This window comes from Cervus elaphus, chromosome 16 (genome assembly GCF_910594005.1).
Source record: "Cervus elaphus chromosome 16, mCerEla1.1, whole genome shotgun sequence".
In the NCBI taxonomy this organism is placed as follows: domain Eukaryota; kingdom Metazoa; phylum Chordata; class Mammalia; order Artiodactyla; family Cervidae; genus Cervus; species Cervus elaphus.
This window is the reverse complement of record NC_057830.1, coordinates 41,935,053-41,958,592: the sequence shown is the minus strand read 5'-3', so window position 1 is coordinate 41,958,592 and position 23,540 is coordinate 41,935,053. Positions and strand designations below refer to the sequence as shown.

Below are 23,540 nucleotides of genomic sequence, written 5' to 3'. Positions count from 1 at the left end.
CCTTGTCCAGGTCTGATTCTGCACCCTCCTCCCCACCCTGAACCCAGCCTCTGCCGGTGGAGGTGTCTCCTCCTGAGGGTGCTTGGTGGGAGGCAGCTCTGGGGTCCATGGCCTGCTGGTCAGGAGAGGGGGTGCTACAGGTGGTTGGGGCAACCCTGCCCTGACCACCCCCTAACTCAGCAGGGGGCAGCCTAGCCCAGAGAGAGACCTGGGCTGGCCCTTCCCCTCTTTATAGTTACAGCACAATAATATACAGACATTTCATTGAAAATTTTACTTGGAAAAATAAAATTCCAAATAACTAGGTGAGACATAAACCCACTATTCTTGCTCTGAGGCCCGTGACTCGGTCGGTGACGTTTAGTGTGGCAGGATATTTACACAACGTTTGAGTCCCAGCTTCTACGGAAGCTAAGACTAGGAGCCTCCCCTGCAGGTGACCCAAAAGCTAGAAGTGGGCTGAGGCCGAGGACTGGGAGACACTCCAGGGCAGTGTCACAGCCTCCCCCAGAAAAGGTGAGTCAGGTGGAAAGGCAGCATTGGTGGGGGGACTCCCAGGGGAGCCCTTCTGGAGGTAGATGTGGTCCCAACTGAGCAGCCAGGCTGACACCTCTAGGGAGCGGACAGTCCAGGCTCTGGCCCGAGGCCAGGAGGCACTTTGGACGGTTCTTGAGGAACAGACAGTCTGCACTGCTTACCTGGCTGCCAGTCTCCGCTGCGCTGGGGTGGGGAGACGGCAGCCTGCTAGGGCTCCTGGTGTCACGATTTCCCGGGGGCTGGGGCGGGCGGGGGACACCGCTGTCCCCATACTTCTCCCAGGGAGGGGCCCTTTGCTGGCTGATGCCCGAGCTTTTGTAAAGGGCAGACGAGGGAGGCTGGCTTGTGTTCCAGAGTCTTCCCCAGGCCAGGCTCAGTCATCAGCCACTATGGAGAGGGCTCGGAGCTCGCTCAGCCTGGCCTCGTTCTCCCGCTCCCGCTGCTCGTCAGGGCAGCCGGGCTGGTCAAGCTGCTGGGTCAAGTCTCCAAAGATCTTGTGCATTTCTGAGTAGTACACGACCTGCGGGGTAAGAGAGGTCTGCAGGTGCTGTGCTCGGGACACGGAGACCCCAAAGCACTGCAGCCCTGGGACGGTGGGCAGCGAAGTTGGAGCCTGTGGGCTGGCCCTCTGCTATTCTGTTACCTCCCCTCCGCCACCGCCCTTCCCCTTGAACTGCAGGACAACCACGGCCCTGAGCCCTTCAGGAACGTTCGCTGCCCACTGCCTGGGTGCAGAGGGGAGTGACAGGTCCTTGGGGAGGTGGAGGCTTGAGCTCCCCAGGCAGCTGAGGGGGGAGGGCTGGGGGGACTGTGGACCCTTGGATCCTGGGGGTGGACCTAGGGAGTCAGGCACTTGACAAGGGGCTACCTGCTTCATGGAAGCCAGGAGAAGCTCTTGGCCATGGGGGAGAGGTCACGGCAGCTCCCAGAGCCCTGGGACAGTCTTAGAGGTCAAGGTGGGAGGGGACACGGTTCTGGCCTCTGTCCCTTCCCAGCCCTGACCACCGCCTCAGCTGCAGACCCAGGAAAGGCGAACCAGAGACCAGGATTGTTCCTGTGTCTCCTGCACAGACACCAGAGTAGGAAGGAGGCCTGCAGGAAGGAGGTGGGAGCAACAGGCCGAGGAGCGAGGACCATCAGCTTCTCTCAGGCGGTGGAGGGCTGAGCAGGCCCCAGGGAGGAGGCTGGGGGCCCCTTCTGCCCCAGCCTCCACCTCATGACCAAATGCAAGCATGGGCTTTCAAGAAAATGTTCGACACTGGTTGAACACTCTGATATTTTCCCAGCTCCAGCTCTAAGCTATCTCTGGGGAGAAGGAACTCTCCTGTTCCAGAGGCTTGCATCGCTACTAGGGGCAAGGCCAGGCCATGTCGCCTTCCACACTCCCAGAGCCGGGTCTGCACTGGCTGAGGGGTAGTTGAATCAAGGTCACCCAAGGGGCCGGGGCCTGGGCTGGGGTGGCGAGGAGGGGCGGCCCCCTCCCCCGGCTCGCTGCCCCAAGCCGCGCTGCGCAGGCTGAGTCACTGGAATGCTCACTTCTCCTGTGACTAACGACAGCAGCAGGCGCGGGAGGGGGAGGCTGGCGCTGACGAGGCAGTAAACAACCCCTCACCACCCTGCTGCCTGCTGACAGGGCACCAGAGCTCCCGCCCGGCGCTCGGAGGCTTTCCTCCTGCGCAGAGCGCGGGGCGGAGGGGCCGTGCCGGGGCCTGGGAGCGCGGCACAGGAGAGGGGAGGCTGGGGTCTCCTCAAGCCACTGCCCCTTGGCCCAGGGAGAAGCGCCGGAAGCAAGCCTGCACGCACCTCCAAGGGCAGGGCCGCCCCACGCACTCAGCTCTCTGCTTCACTTTCCCTGCGCCCCTGGGGTTCTGGTCACTAATGTTAATCCTGCTCAGGGCTCCAGATCCCATGATTCCCATGGGTTTTGGGGCTCTCCCAAGATAGGCTGGGGGGAGGAACCTGGCTTTTCCTCAGTGTCTGCAACCATGGACGCTGCAAGAATGAGAGTGTCCACTGGAGGGCGCCAGACACCCAGGCCAGGAGCTGAGGTGGCGGGTTGGAGGCGGATGGGGACATGCTGAGCCTTTAGCTTTGTTACCTGGTGGGAAAGTGCAGTCACCTTGTGGAGGGGTGGGAGGAGGCGGCGGGGTGTCCCACATATAGAAGACCTCTTGGTTTTGGCACCTCAACCTCTTTTCTTTTCACAAATGGGGAGACTAACTCCTGCTAACTGCTTGAAGAATGTGGGGCAGAGGAGGAGGGCAGGAGCGACTCTGCCTTTACACCCTTGAGTGGCAGGAGGCACGGCTCCCGGGGCCACCTCGGTGCATCGCCACCCCAGCCCAGCCCGAGTGAGCGTACCTTCCCCGCGAAAGTGGTGCCCCAGAGGGAGTCCTGAGCGTGCTTCTCCCCAGGGCTTAGGGACCCTGCCCAGGTTTGCTAAAGGTCAAGACACTCCCTAGTCTTCCACCAAAAGGGCTAATCAGGGAAGGGCAGGGGTGCAGGGTCCTTAGAAAAGGCCTCTGATCTTGACCTGAGCCCACCACGCAAGGCCCCTGCCCATCGGGGGGAGGCACTGCAGGCTTCTTCCTGCCCTTGCGGTTGAGCGGGAGTGGGGAGAACATGAGCGAAGGACTCACGGACAAGGGGGACCTCGTCCCAAGGCTGGGATTAACCACAGAGCAATGGAGGAACCAAAACAGGAATTCCAGCCAACAACCTGAGGTGCCTGGATCCCTCCCTCGAGGGGGCAGTGCTGGGGAGTTGGGGGGGTTGCGGGTGGGGGCGGTGGGAGAAAGTGGCTAAGCCTACTTCAAGTGTGTGGGGTGGGGCTGGGCTGGTCCAAAGCCCACGGCTGCCTCCCCACCAGGGGAAGCAGCGCTGGGCCATCCTCCGGGGCAGGAGGGGTGGTAGCCGCCTCACCTGTGCTCTGATCAGGGACTCAAAGCTGGGCTGGAAGTAGTCCAGTCGGCTGCTGTAGAAGCGTGGCATCTCATCCAGAAGCTGCTTGTTCTTAGCCTCAAAGTCGTCCCGCACCGGCCTAAGCTCTTCTCGGGCCTGGGGAGCAACATGCTGGGTGTCACGGCTCACCCGAACCCTGACTGGGGCAAGACATGTGTGTGTGGGGGGGTGGGGTGGGGGGAGGGCGGAGGTGTCAGGACATCTGGTGTCTCGGCCCCTTGGTGAAGCACGAACTTGCTGTGTGGGCCCACACGGCTTCCGGTCCACCCCCGGCACTTCTTCCTGGTACCTGGTGGAGTTTGGCCAGCACCGGTCCCGTCTTCTCCTTCTCCTCGTACTTCTCCACCTTGGCTTGCAGCCTTCTGTAGTCCTGCAAGGCCTGCTCCCGCCGTTTCACCGCCATGTTGAGACTCGGGAACACACTGCCGAACCTGGGAAGACAGGCCTGTTCTCAGAGCTGCAGGCTGGCAGTTCATTGCTCATTCAGAAACACATACTGAGTGTCTACCAAGTACCAGGCTTCATTCTAGATCTTGGGGATCTTACTATGGATGAGACAGATGTGGCCGTGGCTTCAATGGGGTATATGCTGACAATATCACCGTGGGGTAAGGTCGGGGGAAGGAAGACAGGGCGAAGGGCCTCTCCATGGCCTCTAGGGAGACTCAGGGGGTCGTAAATGCAAGATGCCAAGGATGTGGCCACTGCCTTTTAGCCCCCACCTTGTATGACTCCACACATTTCAGAGTACGGAGGAGCTGAAGACTCCTAGGAGTATTTTTTTTTACTTGGTACAAAATGATTCAGCTTCTATTAATTAGCATCATGTATCTGAGAAGAAACAAAAAACAGATGAGCTAGCAGAACCAGGAGAGCTCCCTAGACAATCACAAAGGGACAGGGATGGACAGGGCTCAGGAAGCCATTTGAACAAATGGAGACACATCCCTCACGATTCGGCCTGGATCCAAGGGTGCTCCAGGAGCTGGGCCAAGGGCAGCCACTCTGAGGGCTGGTGTCAGAAAAGCCTGGAGGTCAAGCTTCTGTCCAACATCTTCCTTTAAAAAAGTGAAAGAGCTGAGACCAGAAAGACAACATGAATTGTCTAAGGTCACAGTTAGGTCATGAGGGTCGAGCAGAGGTCCACTCAAGGGTCCCAGCTCTCCATGTGGCACCTTCCCACCACCTCACACTGCCATCAGGTGCAACCAATACCGACTCCCATATGACTCAGCCATTAAAGAAGAATGAAATGATGCCAGTTGCAGCAAGATTGATGGACCTAGAGATGAGGATACTAAATCAGAGAAAGACAAGTATCATATTGTATTGTTTATACATAGAATCTAAAACATGCACACATGAACAAAACAGAAACAGATTCACAGACATAGAAAACAAACTTATAGCTACCAAACAGCAAGAGCTATCAGTAAGTCGTGTCTGATGTGGCGACCCCACAGACTGCAGTTTACCAGGTTTCCCTGTCCTTCACTATCTCCCATATTTTGCTCAAACTCGTGTCCATTGATGAAGGGGAGGGGTAAAAATTAGGAGTTTGGGATTAGCCGGATACACACTGCTATATATAACATAGATGAATAGGATTTACTGCAAAGTAGTTGCAGTTTAGTCACTAAGTTGTGTCGGACTCTTTGCAACCCCATGGACTGACTGTCGCCCGCCAGGCTACTCTGTCCGTGTGATTCTCCAGGCAAGAACACTGGAGTGGGTTGCCATTTCCTTCTCCAGGGGGTCACCTGGATGCAGGGATCGAACCTGCATCTCCGGCATCGGCAGGTGGATTCTTTACTACTGAGCCTCCTGGAGGCTCTTACAGCATAGCATAGGGAACTATATTCAGTACCTTGTGATAACCTATAATGGAAAACAACCTGAAAAAGAACGTATGTAAAATATACATACACACACACATATATAACTAAATTGAGAATGCCCTGGTGGTCCAGTGGTGAGGACTCTGTCTGCACTCTCACTGTTAGGGACACAGGTTCAACCCCTGGCTGGGAAACTAAAATCCCAAAAGCCACAGGGCATAGCCAAAAAATAAAAATAAAAAACAGAATCACTCTGATGTTACACCTGAAATTAATATAACCCTGTAAATCAACTATATTCCAATAAAACAACAACAACCTACCCCTGCCCTTTTCTACTAGTTCCACCAGAAACGCAAGAATCCGCATGTTCTGCTGTTGAAATGGCCAAACTGTCAAACCAAATGTTTGAGAAAAATGACTCAAGGAGCTCTGCCCCACCAGGACTAAAGGAACCACAGGGAAATGCTCTAGCAGCTGGTCAGAAAGAGCAGCAGCAGAGACTCCGGCGTGGTTGGCTGCTGTGGGCACGGTCTTTGTGATGAGGGTCCTCTTTGACTGGGAAGGGCAACCCAGTCTTGAGACGAACCCAGAACAGGACCACGTCCAGGTAAGGGTGCTGCGTTCTCCTCGACTAATGAGCGTGGGAGGAGGCCGGGCAAAGCCGTGAGTGGGTTTTCTGGAACTGGACAGGAAAAGACAGGGCGGTTTGAACACAAAGCCTGAGTTGCTGGTGGAGATGCCACCTCCTACTGAGAAGATGACAGCCCAGTGGTTATTCTATGGCTGACAAGCATGAAGGGGGAGGCTCAGAAAATGGAAGCTGGGGCAGGAAAAAGACTCGACAAATCCAGAGTGCAGTGAGCTCAGAGTCATGACCATTCTGCCAGAGAACAGAGGACCGGAGCCCGACTGCAGCATGGCGTCCCAGACAAAGCCGTGACCAGGCAGCAGACTGGGATGGAACCAAGAGGCCCCTGAAGAGGGTCCCTCCAACCTCCTGGGTGTCTGGAATGGGCTCACTGTGCAGCTGGAGATGCTAATGTGGGCCAGAGCAGCCACCTGTCTCAGGATCCCGTCACGGGCCCCTGGACATCGTAATCAAACCAATACCCGAAGGACTGCTCTGCCGGGCAGAAGACTCAGGCCTTCTCGGTGCTGAGCAAACGAGCAGAGGGCCACCTCCACGACACACGGTCCTCCAGGCAGGGCTGGACACCGGGGTGGCTGAGACCCTCCAGGGAAGATGGGACTCATTTCACCTCTTTGGCCACAGGCAGTGCTACAAGGGGGTCTCAGGTGCTGGGGGAGGGAGCCCCTCCCCTTCCACCCAAACTGGACATGGACCACCAGCAGCTGCCCTGACTCTCTCGTTAGCAACAGCCCTGCCTGGCAGCCCCGGTATCCCGGCCTCTGCCCCATCTCTCTGGCTGCTGGGAGGTGGACGAGGCAGGCAGAGTGGCAGGCAGTTTCCTCGTCTTCGTCAAGGTGCTGTCACCTCAGCTCCTGTCCTTAGGAAGGAGGGTGCCATGACAAGGAAGCAGCGTGTGGGGGTTGTTCTACAGCTCTGGACAGGCCACCATCCCACGGTCGGTCAAGCAGTTCTTGCTACTCTGGCCCTGGCAGCACCTGAACCACACACAGCTCATAACTCCTCTTTCCCTGGTGGTCAACCAGGTTGTATCTCCAAGGCCAAGGTCAGGTACACTTTGGAAGACTGACTCAGCACGGGCACTAGGCTAGCCTACACAGGAAGTGTGTGGAACAGGAGGTGGCAAGAGTGAGCATTGACATTTTAGGAATCAGTGAACTAAAGTGGACTGGAATGGGTAAATTTAATTCAGATGACCATGACTTCTACTACTGTGGGCAAGAATCCCTTAGAAGAAATGCAGTAGCCCTTATATTCAACCAAGAGTCTGGAATGCAGTACTTGGGTGCAATCTCAAAAATGACAGAATGGTCTCTGTTCATTTCCAAGGCTAACCATTAAATATCACAGCAATCCAAGTCTATGCCCCAATCACTAATGCTGAAGAAGCTGAAGTACGGTTCTATGATGACTTACAAGACCTTCTAGAACTAACACTAAAAAGATATGTCCTTTACATCACAGGGGACTGGAATGCAAAAGTACAAAGTCAAGAGATATCTGGAGAAACAGGCAAGTTTGGCCTTGGAGTACAGAGTGAAGTGGGGCAAAGGCTAACAGAGTTTTGCCCAGAGAACACAATGGTCAGAGCAAACACCCTCTTCCAACAACACAAGAAATGACTCTACACATGGACATCACCAGATGGTCAATACCGAAATCAGATTGATTATATTCTTTGCAGCTGAAGATGGAGAAGCTCTACACAGTCAGCAAAACCAAGACTGGGAGCTAACTGTGGCTCACATCATGAACTCCTTATTGCAAAATTCAGACTTAAATTGAATAAAGAAGGGAAAACCACTAGACCATTCAGGTATGACCTAAATCAAATCCATTATGATTATACAGTGGAAATGTATAATAGATTCAAGGGATTAGATCTGATAGAGCGCCAACGAACTATGGACAGAGGTTCATGACATTGTACAGGAGGCAGTGATCAAGACCATCCCTAAGAAAAAGAAATGCATAAAGGCAAAATGGTTGTCTGAAGAGGCCTGAGAAAAGAGGAGAAGCTAAAGGCAAAGGAGAAAAGGAAAGCTATATCCATCTGAATGCAGAGCTTCATATAATAGTAAGGAGAGATAAGAAAGCCTTCCTCAGTGATCAATGCAAAGAAATAGAGGAAAACAATAGAATGGGAAAGACTAGAGCTCTAGTCAAGAAAATTAGAGATACCAAGGGAACATTTCATGCAAAGATGGCACAATAATGGACAGAAATGGTATGGACCTAACAGAAGCAAGAAGATATTAAGAAGAGGTGGCAAGAATACACAGAAGAACTGTACAAGAAAGATCTTCATGACCCAGATAATCATGATAGTATGATCACTCACCTAGAGCCAGACATCCTGGAACGCAAAGTCAAGTGGGCCTTAGGAAGCATCACTATGAACAAAGCTAGTGGAGGTGATGGAATTCCAGTTGAGCTATTTCAAATCCTAAAAGATGATGCTGTGAAAGTGCTGCACTCAATATGCCAGCAAATTTGGAAAACTCAGCAGTGGCCACAGGACTGGAATTTTTTCATTCCAGTTCCAAAGAAAGTTTTCATTCCAATTCCAAAGAAAGGCAATGCCGAAGAATGTTCAAACTACCACACAATTGCACTCATCTCACATGCCAGCAAAGTAATGCTCAAAATTCTCCAAGCCAGGCTTCAACAGTATGTGAACTGAGAACTTACAGATATTCAAGCTGGGTTTAGAAAAAGCAGAGGAACCAGAAGATCAAATTGCCAACATCTGTTGGATCACAAAAAAAAGCAAGAGTGTTCCAGAAAAACATCTACTTCTGCTTTATTGACTACACCAAAGCCTTTGACTGTGTGGATCACTACAAACTGCGGAAAATTCTTCAAGAGATGGGAATGCCAGACTACCTGACCTGCCCCCTGAGAAATCTGTATGCAGGTCAAGAAGCAACAATTAGAACCGGACATGGAACAATGGACTGGTTCAAAATCGGGAAAGGAGTATGTCAAGGCTGTATACTGTCACTTGCTTTTTTAACTTATATGCAGAGTACACCATGAGAAATGCCGGGCTGGATGAAGCACAAGCTGGAATCAAGATTGCCAGGAGAAATATCAATAACCTCAGATATGCAGATGACACCACCCTTATGGCAGAAAAAGCCTCTTGATGAAAGTGAAAGAGGAGAATGAAAAAGCCGGCTTAAAACTCAACATTCAAAAAACGAAGATGGCGGCATTTGGTACCATCACCTCAATGCAAATAGATGGAGAAACAATGGAAACAATGATAGACTTTATTTTCTTGGGCTCCAAAATCACTGCAGATGGTGACTGCAGCCATGAAATTAAAAGGACTCTTGCTCCTTGGAAGAAAAGCTATGACAAACCTAGACGGCATATTAAAAAGCAGAGACATTACTTTGCCAACAAAGGTCCATCTATAGTCAAAGCTATGGTTTTTCCAGTGGTCATGTATGGATGTGAGAGTTGGACTATAAAGAAAGCTGAGCACCAAAGAAATGATCCTTCTGAACTGCGGTGCTGAAGAAGACTCTTGAGAGTCAGATTGCAAGGAGATCAAACCAGTCAATCCTAAAGGAAATCAGTCCTGAATATTCATTGGAAGGACTGATGCTGAAGCTGGAGCTGCAATACTTTGGCCACCTGACACGAATAACTGACTCACTGGAAAAGACCCAGATGCTGAGAAAGAGTGAAGGTGGGAGGAGAAGGGGATGACAGAGGATGAGATGGTTGGATGGCATCACTGACTCAATGGACTTGAGTCTGAGCAAGCTCTGGGAGTCGGTGATGGACAGGGAAGCCTGGCGTGCTGCAGTCCATGGGGTTGCAAAGAGTCGGATGCAACTGAGTGACTGAACTGGACTCAGGAAGTAGGAATCCAACCCTAGGTTGGGCAGGTCCTGAGCTGAGGCAGGGAGGAATGGATCCAGGGCAGATTTCCAGGCAACCTCAGGGGATGCGTGCGCTCACAGGAGGCTACCTTCAGCCTTGGGAGTGAGACCATTTGTCCTCTGGGGGGAGCAGCAGCAGCTCTGTGAGACCCTCCAGGAAAGCGGTCTCTTCACCACACTGACTCCTGTCTCCCACCAGAGCGCCCCTCAGTCAAACCAGGGGCTGAGGGGGGCTGCTCCACTCACTCTGTTTGCCATCAAAGATCATGAACCACTTACCACCTGGGTGGCTTTGGGTCCTGGACTTCAGGACCCCCTAGGGGCTGGGGTCATGCCCTTCCCATACGAAAGCAGGGAAACTGAGGTGAGGCAGGGGAGATTAGGCAGTGTAATCCAAAATAGCTGACAAAGGGTGGGGGTGATCAGGACTCTGTAATCTCTGGCTCCAGTCACTGCCTCACTGAAGCCCCACCTCCTCATTTTCTCCTCAGAAGTTACAGCAAGAACTGCCAGCTCCACGTTAGGGAGTTTAAATACCACAGTGCCGACCCCGCTCCTTGTCTGGGGTGCGTAAGCGCCGCCTCTACCTTCACATCAGGGCAGGGACGTGGGAGGGAGGTTAGGACACGCACAGGCTGGTCCCCAGGGCCTGGGCCCCTCCCAGACATGGCCCTGGGACCCTCCAGGGCACCTTTGGAACTGACCTGACAAGGACAGGTGGCCCAGCTCTCCCTGGGGACCGAGTCTGCGCTGTGACTGGGTGGACATGAAGAAGCAAGGCTGAGGCTCAGAACCTCTCTGCGTGGTGCCAGAGTCCCCTGAAAATTACTGGTGAGGGGGACATGGGGTCCCTGGGCCAGGACCCCAGGAGGGTCTCTGCCCTCCACGCACAGAGTCACTCCAGCCCATGACAGCTCCTTCACCCACTCAGGGAGGTGATGATGGGCCTGGTCATTTCAAGAGTTTAGCCCTGCTCCCCTTCCACAGACAGGAGACAAGCCTGGCCTGTCCCCGGCTCTTCCTGCTGCATTGCACTGCCCCGCCTTGGCAGTTATCACTCTGGACCATTTTCTTGGAATGCCGCATGGCTTCCTCACTACATCCCAAGCTCCCAAAGATTGAATCACATCTTCCCACGGAGAAGTGAGAGCAAGGCTGGGCCTACCCCAGGTACTCGCTGAAGCTCTGTCCATTTCTTGCCCATCCTGAGTGGGGGGACAGCAAATGCCTCCTGGGGTAAGCATTGGGTGAAGAGGTAGCAGGAGGTGGAGGGAAAGGGGGAGGGAAGGGAGGCCGGCTGGGAGGTGGGCTGGGAGCAGCCGGCCCTGGTGGGGAATGCCTGCCATTCCTCAATCTGTGCCCACACAGCCGGGATCTTCCACCCACCAGGAAAGGGAAATTGAAAGCATCCCCATCCGACCATGTGAACACGGCCCAGAGACTGGGATTAGAGGCCGAGCCCCCCGGGGGAGGCCGGGGGCGGTGGGGTGGCCATGTGGCAATGTTCCTCATCAGAGGACAGGAAAGCTGCAGTTTCCTGCTTCCGGTGCTGGGGTCCCTGGGAGCTTCTCGCCTGGCAAGAGGCAGCAACAGGCAGCGCTGGGTTTACGCGGTTGGAGGGGATCGCATGTCGGCCACGGGATGCATAGAAGCCAGCCGGGCGGGCAGGCAGGCAGGCCAGGGGGCTCAGGCAGAGGTCAGCGGATCTGCTGCGGAGATGATGGCCGCCCCCTCGGCCAGCCACTCACCCACCTTCCTGGCAGGTGGTGGGCTGCTGGGGTGGTGGGAAGCAGCCGGGACCTCTCTCCAGTTGGCTCTAGAAGCCAGGCATCGAATTTCAAGGCCGCCTCGTTGGTGGTGAAATCGAGGCGGGAGTCAGTCCCCCGGTTCTCCAGGCTGGTGTCCCCTGCCCTCACCCTGCCAGCCTGGGTGTCCATAGCAGCCTCCACGACCCCCGTATGCAGGGTCTGCCCAGCCCGAGGTCCTTCCCACCCAGCTCTGGACCCTCACACCTGGAGACTGACTCAGAGAGCCGTCAGCAGTGGAGCTCTGAGGCCTCCCTCCTGAACCGCTGTCCCCCCACCCCAGCTCCTCGGGTGACCCTGCCACCTAGGCCCGGACAGGGGCTGGGGGCAGGGGTGGGGAGAAATCCCTTAAGGCCAAGGTCTGCCTTCCTGCGTGGCTGAGCCTCTAGACGGCCTGGCTTAGAAGGAGCCCTCCCTAATCCCACCCCTTGGACCCGAACAGGGAACAAGAGCTCAACAACCCCAAGGCCAGGGGCTGGAGGATCAAAAACCTGCGCTCTTCATCTCCCTCCGGGCCCTGATCCAGGCCTAATGGTAATTAGCGCAGCCTCATTACCCAGCCCTGGTGAGACAACTGCCAGGGACCACCACGGAAGAGGTAATAAAGAGCAGCTGCTGGGCTGGCGCGGGAGGCTTTCTAGGTCAGAGCTGGGCTGGGAGAGGCCAGGGAGGAAGATGAAGTGATTTGGGAGCTTCAAGGCAATGTTCCTGCCTGTCCTCCCCACCGCCGTCCCACCCCCCCACCTCAGGGGACCAGGGAATAGGCCTGTCTGATCGCTGACCAGAGCCTGCCAGACTGAAGTTGAGCCTCACAGAAGGATTTCTGACCCTGACAGGTCACGAGCTGGGGGCCCTTCCCAGGCGGCTGTGCCCCGCCCTGTGTGTGGCCGCCCCCACATTTTAAAAGCCGGGTGCTGCAGGCAGCTGCTCTCCCAGCCCGGGTGAGATGAAAGGCCTCGCTCATCTCCGCTGAGGGCTAGCCAAGATCTCTGCTAGCTTAACCCCACAAGCTCTGGTCCATCAGGAACACAGGGCCAACTACGCGGAAAGACCGCGGGGGTGCCAGCCGGCTGCCGGGGAGGGCCAGGTGGGCCCATCGGCACTGACCACGCCTGACCAGGTGGGGTGCTCTGGAGCCACCACGAGTGTCGGCCACAGGGCAGGTCACCAGTGTCCCCTGGAGCTTCCTGTCTGCCCAGAGTGACTCTGGGGCAGGTTAGTAGAAATGATACTCAGCTCCCAAGCGGCTGGCTGAACTGCCTTTTCAGTACATGGCCTGAGTGAGGCCCACGGATCCCACGACTTTACTCACTTTTTTAAGGGCTCAATCACAGTCTTCTGTATCTGGTTCACCTGTTGAAAGAAAAACCAGATGGCGTCAAGACCGGGAGGAGGCCAGACTCTTCCCAAAAGGGGAGAAGAGAAAGGAAACGGGGCCTGATGGGGCACCCCGAGCGCCCCAGGCAGGGAGGAGACACCCCTAACTGCTGAAGGAGCGAGGCTGAGATGATGAGCAGGGATTCTGAAGGGTGACGAGAGGCGCTGGTCTTGGCCCAGGTCAGCTCTCATCTTGTGGACCAGGGCCTGGGAGGCTGAATGTGGCCGTGTTTGGTGAGGAGGCTGGGTGGGTAGCCACAGCGAGTCTGAGGGGCCATGGGTGCAGGTGGGCAGAGCTGGCTGAATCTCCTTTGTGGCCTCATGGTGAGGGACGTGTGCTCACAGGAGCCATGGCAAGCGCCCACCGCAGGGGTACGGCGGCCAGGAGAGCTCACAGGGCTGGACACTGAGGCACCCAGAGAAGACTGAGCCTCCGCAAGGACTCCATGTAGTGCTTCTCCCAGACAAAAGCCTTGAGAAGGGGGAAGGCCAACACCTCAGTCACCCTGGAAATTCCCCGGTGGTCCAGTGGTTAAAGACTGCACTTCCACTGAAGGGGGAATAGTTTGATTCCTGGTTGGGGAACTAAGATTCCACAAGCCGTGGAACGTGGTGGGTGGGCAGAGACCCCAGTCACCTTTTCCTGATTGAAGGCATCCATCCGCTTCATGGCGGTGTCCAGGGCGGTCACCATGTTCAGAAAGTCCTGGTCTTGCTCACAGAGGGGGTTGGAGAGCAAGTCCAAGGATATCTTCACAGCAGACTTAGACATGGCTGTAAGAGATCAGAGTTCAGTGAACTGACGACAGGACAAGCTTCAAGGTCTTGTCTGCAGGCTCCCTGTCCTTCCTGGGGCCGGAGTCTTGCACCTGGATGACCTCCACCCATGGCCACAGGCCATCAAAACCACAGTCACCCCAGAGGCACCAGGCATTGGTCCTCATGGTATATAACATGTGTGCCTGACTCTGCTAACGTTCATCGGATGCTGCTTGGGGGAATTCTGAGCAGATTTACCTGCTGCAATGACCTATCTTCCAAACTCTAGGTTCTAACAATCACTTGGATGAGAAGCTGTAAGGAATACATATTTCTAGCTCTAAAGATTTATTTCAGTAAGCCTGAAATCCAGGAATATGTGTTCAAAAAAATCTCCAAGCAGTTTGGATGTGAGGCTTGGTTTGGGGCTCCCTCACGGAAAGAGTAACATAGTATCTACATCAGGGAGGCAAATGTACTGTACAGGGCTACGGACAAGATTTTAGACTTCCAACAACTCAACTCTGCCACAGGTGATACCCAAAGAATGGGTGTGGCTGTGTTCCAATAAAACTTTATTGACAAAACTTGGCAGGATCTGGTGTGACGAGGCAACCTGTTGGCAGTGTTGGAGCTCTTGGTCCCATAGACTTTTTCAGGCCTCTATTACCAGGAAACAAAATCCCAGAGGGGCCGGAAAGGCTGGAGAAGGGCCTTGTTTGCCCTGTAGCGCCTGTACCAGTTTCAGGGGCTCAGGGGAAAACAAATCTTTGCACTATCTCTTCCTATTTTATGTCATTAAATTAAAGATGCTGTCAATTCTAAGATATGCCATTACTGTATAAGCCATTAAGAAAAAAAAGGCTGCCAATTAAACCAAAGCAGACTACTGCAATAAGCACCTTGGTTTCTCTTGACTCTGGCAGTGTGCTGCAGACCCCCAGCCGAAGGGCAAAATAGGAGAGATGACGGGAAATGTGAACCTCCCAGAGATGTTGATGCGATGGAGGGGAAAACCCTCTTAAAAAAAAAAAGTAACTTTGTAGGCTTGGGCACAAATTCACATGCACCTTGACTGGATCATGAAATGGCTGCAGACAACATCACTAAAAGATGAAAAAACCTGGACAAACCTAGAAATGTTTTTGAAAAATTTCTTCTGCTACTTTTTTTTTTTTTAAATAGTTGAGGAGAAAACCCCCAAAAGGCAGAGGTCAGGAGGGAAGACTTTCTTCCCAATTTTCTTTTTCTTCCCTACAGGGGCCACATCTTCATGTGATGTCGCTTTGCTAGAACCACTTGCAGTGAATGAAAAGCGAGCCCTCCAGGGTGGCAGTGAGCCTGGACCTCCTCTCTGAGGTACGGCTGGCCTGCATGAGCAGGGGGTCCTCCGCTCCCCACTGGAGCAGCTCACAGCCCTCACCCTTGCTCTGCAGGGTCAGGGCAAGGGCATGGTCAGACCTGCACAAACCAGGAGGCTTGGCGGGCTTCGTACTTTGGACAGCTCGAGGTCCTGGGCCCCACGCGAGTCTCTAGGGCCTCAACACAACCCAGGAGCGTCAGGGTTGATGAGGACCCAGCAGGGACTGGTCATGCTTCCTTGATCTTGTTCTGGACCCACAGCTTCGGACGTGAAATCCTGTCTAGGCACCAGTTCAGCGGTTTCCAAGACCAGGAAAGGAATAATCTGATTCCCCCCGACTGTCTGGAGCAGTAGTTTTCAAAGTGGGGTCCCTGGTCCAGCAGCATCAGTGCTGCCTGGGAATTGGCTAGAAACATAGATTTTTCAGGCCTTGCCCAGACCTGATGACTCAGAGTCTGGGGGTGGGCCGGGCCATCCGCACTACAGCGGGCATGCACTGCCTCTGACGCACCAGCTGCCGGGGTTGTGAGGCTGCCTGGGCTAGGGGACACAGGCTTTGTGATGGGTGAGGGCACCGCTGTGTCAAGAGGGCTTGCTCTGCCCAGACTCCGCTTCTGACTTGGGAAGGAAGAGGTCAGGAATCTGAGGCCCCAGAGGCTGGCCGTTTATCCTGGTTTCTTTGTTAAAAACCTGTGTTCTCTACAGTCAGAATCCACCTCACGGATCCCTGATGTTCTATTCCTTCCATTCACATTCTGAGGAGTATGGGGAAGCAAGAGGGAAAGTAGGCCCAGGCCACAGCATCTCCTGCTGGGAAGACAGGAGGAGCCACAAAGAAAGATGGACTCCAGGTGACTCGGAATGGACTCCCACAAAACAAATAATGGACGGACTCAAACTCAGACCTGTGGCTTGCTATACACAGCGTGGACACACCGGGAGTCAGGAGAGTGGGGGCGGTCACGGCCAGAACCTCCCATCCTGTGGATGAGCTCTGGCAGGAGGCTCTGGGGCACAGACCCCAGAAGCTGGCCTCCACCCGTCGCCGGTGGCGGCTGCTGTTGCAGGGAAAGCGGAGAGCGGTAGTCTGCTGAGTGAAGCGTGGCCTCGTGCCAGTTCTCGGGGACTTCTGTGGGGCGACTGCTAAGTGCACCTTCTTCAAAGCCAGCCCCAGGGGACTGAGTGAGGAGGGCGACCCCCACTGCCCGTCTCCCATCCTGGCTGAGTGCGGGGCAGGGCCACCTACCCAGGTCGGCGTCCGTGCTCTTCTTCATGTCCTTCTGCAGACGCCGGGTCTGCTCCTCCAGCCTGCAAAGCAGTGGAATGGGCCTGGAACCTGGCATTGCCCGGCTGCCTCTGCCCCTGTTCGCCCACCCATCTGAGCCGCACCCTGTGTGGGACTCGGGGCTCCCGCCAGGAGGAGGAGGGGGGCCCTGCTCTGCGAGGATGTTCCTACTGACTGAAGGGCCACTACAAGCTTGGCGTGAGCCCACACACCCAAAGGCTACGAGGTAACGACTCTCAGGCAGCCACCACTCAGGGCAGAATTTCTGGCCAGTGGTGGATTGAGCTGCCCTGGCTCCTGGGGTGCTGACAGGATGGATGGGCAGTGGATGAGGTGATGTGGGAAGCGAGACTGGGCAGGAGACTCTTCCCTTTTCTGAGCAGAAGCCCCTTCCCGCCCACCCTTCTCGGGGCTGACACTCACTGCTGGAGTTTTCCATACTCTCGTTCAAAGTCTCTCTCCACCTGAAAAGGAAGTGATAACTCAGTCACTGGAAGACTGACAGCATGCTGGAAAAAAATCTGCCACCTACCAAACTCTCGGCCCGCCCTCCCCGCCACCCCTTCTGCGGAAAACAATGCCATCCAGTCCACACAAGCACCGCTCACGACACAGGAGCCTTGTGTTCCCAAATTAATTGTTTGATTTAGGGTGAAGGCCTCCCCTCCTAGGCGGGCCAGCCAGACAGGTACCAGCAGGTCTCAGCTCTGTCTGACCCCGCAGGGAGTGAGGCTGGGCTGTGCTCCCTACACCCCTCCCCTCCCCACAGGTGGGGAGGCAGGTAAGGGGCTCAGAGTGTGACAGAAACTCCTCACCCAGGCTTGGAGGAAAGCAGGCGGGTTGGAGTCTCATCCTGGCCCTGTCCCCTCCCAACCCGGTTTCCTCACAAGTCCCGAGCCTGGGAGGTTCAGGTGGATGGTGAAAGACACAGGATCACTGCTCTGTGAGCTGGGATGCACCCGTCACAAATATCATCATAGACTCAGCAAGGCTATCCAAACTCTGGATGAGTTACCAGGTTTCCTCGATACTTAAACCGAGCGGGTGTGTGACCGGACCCCAATTCCCTGACTGACATGGCAGGTGAAGTGAGGAAAATCACCTGCACTTCTAGAGCCTGAATCTCCCCATCGGTCACGTGGGGCCCAGGCAGTGGTCTCAGGAGAGTGGCCAGTGGAGTCTCACGGGAGGACTGAGTCTTGCCTCTGCTTCGTCCTCTCCCAAGGAGGCCTAATTGCTCCCTGCACGTTCCCATAGCTGGCCTGTCCTCCATCAGTCACTTGGCAGGCAGGCAGGTGTGTGAGGGCCCTCACCACACCGAGGTCCCTGGGATCAAGGTCACACCGCTACTGAGTGGGAGGCTAGGGTTTGAATGCGGACACGGCAGCTCGGCTCGCAGGTCTGTGCCCTAAACTGTCATGCTACCAAAGTGGGGGAAGCCCCAGCTGATGAACTGAGGCCATGACCTCCGAGAGGGCCTTCCTGGTGGCCACCCAGAGACTCCTGCGAGGCAGAGCCCTAAATCCTGTCACTGGACATACCGGTTAAAGGTGAGGCACGCAAATCTGTAGTTATCATCAGAGACCCATGCGCTGTTCCCCCACACTATCCTCACGCTCCACGTCTGGAGGGAGGTAAATTCAGCACAGTCACACACTGGCAGGACATCATCCAGGCCAAGGATTTCATGTGATAAGTGAGGAGCATGCTGCCAGAGGGAGTGATTTACTTCAGGACCCGGGCATCATTTGTGGGATAGCAGGGCTAGAATGCAGACTCCTAGTTCAGGTCTTTTTTTTTTTTTTTTAAAAAACAAAACAAAACAAAACTACTTTCACAGGACTTGCCTGTGACTGGTCCTGTGGCTAAGACTATGAACTCCCAATGCAGAGGGCCCAGGTTCAATCCCTGGTCGGGGAACTAAGAGCCCATAAGCCACTTGGCACAAACAAAAAACCCCCAAACTCCCCAAACAAACAAAAAGCCTCGTCACTGGTGCCCCAGCAGAGTCTTCACATCTTACAGGCATTTTTTGGCCAAAAAGATGTAATTGAAATGAAGGTCACCATGGCTGGAGTTTGCTCTCCTGAAGATCAAGAGCAGACAGGAGGGGCCCTGGGAGGTGGCGGGGAGTGGGGGTGGGGGAAAGGGGGAGATGGAGGTGAAGGCCTGGCTTGCAGCATGCTCTTGTGCAATCCCCAGGGTGCTGGGCGGGGTGTCAGACAACCTGGTCTCCCTGGGTGCCACTGCTGGTCCTTGCATGTAGAAGGACTGCAGGTTTCCAGCTGGCTCAGGAGAAACTTGGGGATCTTGCGCTGGAAGCAGAGAAGTGTGTTGGGTGGGAACTCGGGGCTCTTGCTCTGCACACTGACAGCCTAAGAGAAGGTCGAGGATGCTTCAGCTCCTGTCTCTGGCAGCCACCTGGGGCTACTTCCAGAGCTCACTGTTCCGGAGGTCTCTGGTCCCCAGGGAAAGATCTGGGAGGCAGAGCACCCGGATTCCAGGCTCTCAGACGATGGCTTAAGGGATCAAGGGACACACTGAAGGCTCGTTCCAAGGTGCATCCGAGCTGAGGAAAGGAGCCAAACACAAAAGGTTTGAACATCTTTGGACGCCCGATGCCTTTGCCAAAAAGGCAACTGGACCCCAGTCAACAATGCAAGTGTAAACACATGTGTGCGACCGTCGACGGGTCGGGCCTGGCTGGCGAGGTCAGTGCTGGGAGGATCAAGCGCCGAGACCGCCTCGGCATTCATGGAGGCTCAGGGTGGCCAGAGGGGCCGAGCGGCTCACGGCTCGTCTCCAGGGCCTGGGCCGGGCTGCCACATGGTAGGAGTTCTGTGGCTGTTGAGTGAGTACGGGGCAGAGTTTCTGCCCACTCACATGCATGGGGAAGACAGAGAGGCCCATTGGGCAGGACCAGGCTCACATCCTGGGGCTAGAAGCTGAGCTGAGGAAACAGGAACCCTGGGCCGGCTGAGAAACTCCCCTTCCAGGAAGCAGCCTCTCTTAGATTTGTTACAAAGGGTCCCTTCACTTTGTATGTGGAAACAGTTCTCAAGGGAAGGATCAACCTGCTGTGACTCCTATCTGCTTTGACCTTCCAGAATGCCTGCCTGCCTAGCTGGGACGCTGGGTGTGCGCGAGACCCAGGGAAAGCCTTGCTTTAAAGGCTGAAGTCTGGAACATCCTTGGTGGGCCAGTGGCTAAGACTCCACGCTCCAGATGCGGGCAGTCCAGGCTCAGTCCCTGGGCAGGGAACTAAGGTCTCATACTGCGATTAAGACCTGGCGTGGCCAAATAAATAAATACTTAAAAAAAAAAAAGAATGAAGTCTTCCATCTTCCCGGCTATAGAGGGAGGTACAGTTTCTCTTCTGCACCAAGACACTCCAGCTCCTCGATGGGCTGGGGCAGCGGGAGGGGATTACGCAGAAGCTGAGAAGTAGGAGGGGGGCGAGTGCCCGTCCTTCCATTTCTGTCCCAGGGGTCAGCCCATGCATAGAACACACCCTCCCAGCCAAAGCTTTGACAATCCTGGGGTCTGTGTTAACAACCTGGGCACAGGAGAATGGGGAGGGCAAATGCACAAAGCTTTCTTTGTGTCTGATGGTTGGGTGCCTCAAGCCAAGAAAACTCCTGGAACTCCCTGAAGATAACATGAGCACTTCTTCCCATGACAAGGGTGCCGCGACTTCCAATAACCCAGGCAGCCACATCTGTTCCCTCCCCAAGAGGGCCTGGAAAAACAGAGTGCGTCACCCGAGTTCGGGGGCAGCTGCCAGAGATGCTGAGACAACTGCACGGCCTGGGCCTGTGTGGGGGCCAGGAGGTGGCTGGTGGGGTGGAGGGAGAATCTAAAGAGGCAGGATCTTGCTACACAGATTCAGTGCCTCTGGGGAGTCGAGGAAGCAAAGGCCTCTATTCCAAGCCATGAGTTGGCTCTGATTTCCTCTTGAGAGACTGAAGGCCTAGGTGACTGGACCAGTTGGTTGCAGTGGGGAATCCAGCTGTTTGGGACAGGCTGGGCCCTTGGTGGTTTATGCAGTCACGTCAGCTATCATCTCATTAGTAGTGAGTACTTGCCGAGAGCTCACTGCCTGCCAGGTACTGGGTTAAGTGCTTCATCTGCTCCTCCTGTGAGATACATCACACGTCAATGACATAGGAGCGAGTAACATCCTCACTTCACCAAAGAGAAAATGAAGGATCAGAAGGGCTTCCTTGGCAGTCCAGTGGTTAAAACTCCAAACTTTCAATGCAGGAAGGGGGTGGGGTTCGATCGCCGGTTGGGGAACTAAGATCTCATATGCAGTAGGGTGGCTTGACCCAAAAAAAAAAAAAAACCCACACAAACCCCTCCGAAACGAAGGCTCAGAGAGGGTAAGGAACTTGCTGAGACTCACAGCCAGCACGTGGCAGGGCCAGGACGGGAATCCAGACAGAGAAGCTTACAAATCCACTCCGTGCTACCCAGTCTGTCTGGAGGAGCTGATGCCAGGAGTGAGAGGAATACAATTCTGTCCCAAACACGACGGACTCTAGGGAGGGAAGAGGGAGGCCTCGGGTCCATCCACAGGCACCGAGTCTGCCATCTGCCCTTCGTCTGGGGAGTCCTGGCCATTGCCTCAAATAGAAGACCCAGAGACTTTCCAACAACGAAGTCTGCCAAGGAAGCTAGAAACTGCATTCTCGTCTATACTTTTCCATGGAGGACAAAGGCTATTTTGACAAAGGCTGGGATGTTAGGAGACATTTTTGTTTCTTTGCTTGTTTTTTGGTAGTGAGTGCTGGGAATAAAAGACCCTTCTCGAAACCACTTCCCTTTCAGATCTGCCCTGGATTAAACTCTGGAGACTCAAAGCCACACCTTCCTACTTCCTGTGGCCGGCTGCAGCACGCCCAGATTCTCCGCGCCTCAGCCTCCACAGCTGCTCAGCCTCTGCATGGGAGGTAAGCTCTGAGTCTGTCCCTGGCCTGCGTTTGCTTGAAAAACAGGAGGGGTCTTTTAACGCAGGCCCATTTCCTCCTAAGTGACCTGACGGTGGATTTCCCAAAGATGAAGCCAGTGCTCAGATGTGCTCAGAACTTCCCTTGCCGCCAAACCCAGTCCTGAGTCCTGAGCCAAAGTTACTAAGACAAGCACCGCCAGTGGCTGGCGAGACAGTGCAGCACCTCCAGCAGGCTGACAAGTGCTGGGCTCACAGTTACCTTTAAGTCTTACTCAGATTTGTGGGTGAGGGCTTGAAGAGGCCATTCCTCACTAGAGTTTCAAAATCTCAGGCCTTCACAGTCCAAGTGAGAGCACATAAAGCAACGGCAAGAGTCCTGGACATGAGTCCCAATTCCAGCTCTGTCAGAATTAGGTTTAAGACCTTAGAAAGTCACAACTCTACGGCCACTGGTCTCATCAGGAAAACCGGAGGCTGGACTGGACAAACTCTAAGGGCATGACACGTGGGATCTTAGTTCCCTGACCAGGGACTGAACCTGCGCCCCTGCAGTGGGAACAGAGTCCCAGTCACTGGACTAGCAGAGAAGTTCCACAGTCCCAACTTCCTAAGAATCGAGGTTTTCATCCTCTCCTGTTGGGATGATAAAATGGGGATAAAAGCTGTGAGCTTACAAGAGGGTTGTTGTTGATGAGTCACTAAGTCATGTACGACTCTTTGAGACCCCACGGATTGTAGCAAGTCAGGCTTCCCTGTCCTTCTCTATCTCCCAGAGTTTGCTCAAATTCATGTCCACTCAGTCAATGATGCCATCCAACCACCTCATCCACTGTTGTCCCCTTCTTTTCCTGCCCTCAGTCTTTCCCAGCATCAGGGTCTTTTCTAATGACCTGGCTCTTTGCATCAGGTGGCCAGAGTATTAGAGCTTCAGCATCAGTCCTTCCAATGAATATTCAGGCTTGATTTCCTTTAGGATTGACTGGTTTGATCTCCCTGCTATCCTAGGGACTCTCAAGAGTCTTCTCTAGCACCACAGTTCAAAAGCATCAATTCTCCAGTGCTCAGCATTCTTCATGGTTCAAGTCTCACACCTGAACATGATGACTACTGGAAAAACCATAGCTTTGACTATATGGACCTCTGTCAGCAAAGTGATGTCTCTGCTATTTTATAAGAGGGCAGGAGTCAATCACATCCTTTCTCTGAGTGGCTCTGGGTCATGGCTAAGAATGAATGTAGCAGCAGAGAGAAGGGGACCTGGGCATCCCAGGGAGGCTCCTTGGGATTTTACGCAGCCTGAGGAGGCCAGAGATATAGGTCTGGGGCATGTCCCTTGTGAGTTTCATGAATGCTGTCAGTAAAGTGCAGACTGTCACAACCAGACCTCAGTGACAGGCTGCTCAGAAGCAGGGTGTCCGTCCTTACCTTGTCTGTCTTTACCTCCTCCTCCCAAGGAGGAGGCAGGGCCCAGGCTGACCTGAGGGAATAAAGTGTCCTGGGACAGGAGGGCCCTGCAAGCCCCCGCCTACCTGAGGTCCTAGAGCGACGCGACTGGGCTTAATAAGAGCCTGGTTCTGCGTCTCCAGTCCCAGGACCCGCTGAGTCAAAGCTCCAGTTCTATACAAAGGCCGTGTGAGTCTCGGAGTCAAAGAACTGGTTACTCACTGTTTTGGGGACAATCTGTTTCTTGGGCTGACCAATCTTGAAAGGAATCCTGTGAGAGAGACAGAGAGAGACAAAGAGGGAGGTTAGGAGAAACGGGGAAGGACGTGGCTGAAAAGATTCAACAAGGTACGGCCACTTCCCCACTGGAAGCAGTGCCTCACCTCAGGGTACTCACACCACACGCCTGTGGGTGGAGGACCATCAGCAGCCAGGCTGGGCTTCAGGGCAACGGTCCTCCACGGGCACGCAGATGGAGGTGCCCCTGAGCACTACTGTCTGCAGTTTAAACAGACTGCAGAGGTGAAGCCAGGAAAAGCGAGGCGCTGGACAGTGACAGTCACTACAAACCGTGCGTTTTGGGGAGTGGCTAGGTCAGAGAGGTCACAGGCTCACCTGGACAGTTCTCATCCTTGAAAACATGCCTTTAAAAAACCACCACAAAACCCACTAT

General features: G+C 54.5%; 1 protein-coding gene across 1 annotated transcript in view; it reads right to left on the bottom strand.

Annotated features, from left to right (window-relative positions):
- Positions 1–255: 255 nt before the first annotated feature.
- Positions 256–23,540, bottom strand: part of BIN3 (bridging integrator 3) — a 50,128-nt gene continuing 26,843 nt past the window's right edge. Inside the window, exons 2-9 of the mRNA XM_043927282.1 lie at positions 23,090–23,138; positions 16,897–16,937; positions 16,435–16,496; positions 13,704–13,840; positions 13,002–13,042; positions 3,788–3,929; positions 3,460–3,594; positions 256–1,057 (exon numbers count right to left, since the gene is read on the bottom strand). Of these exons, the coding sequence (XP_043783217.1) occupies positions 911–1,057; positions 3,460–3,594; positions 3,788–3,929; positions 13,002–13,042; positions 13,704–13,840; positions 16,435–16,496; positions 16,897–16,937; positions 23,090–23,138 (754 nt within the window). The 3' untranslated portion in view covers positions 256–910. The remainder of the gene's footprint in view (positions 1,058–3,459; positions 3,595–3,787; positions 3,930–13,001; positions 13,043–13,703; positions 13,841–16,434; positions 16,497–16,896; positions 16,938–23,089; positions 23,139–23,540) is intronic.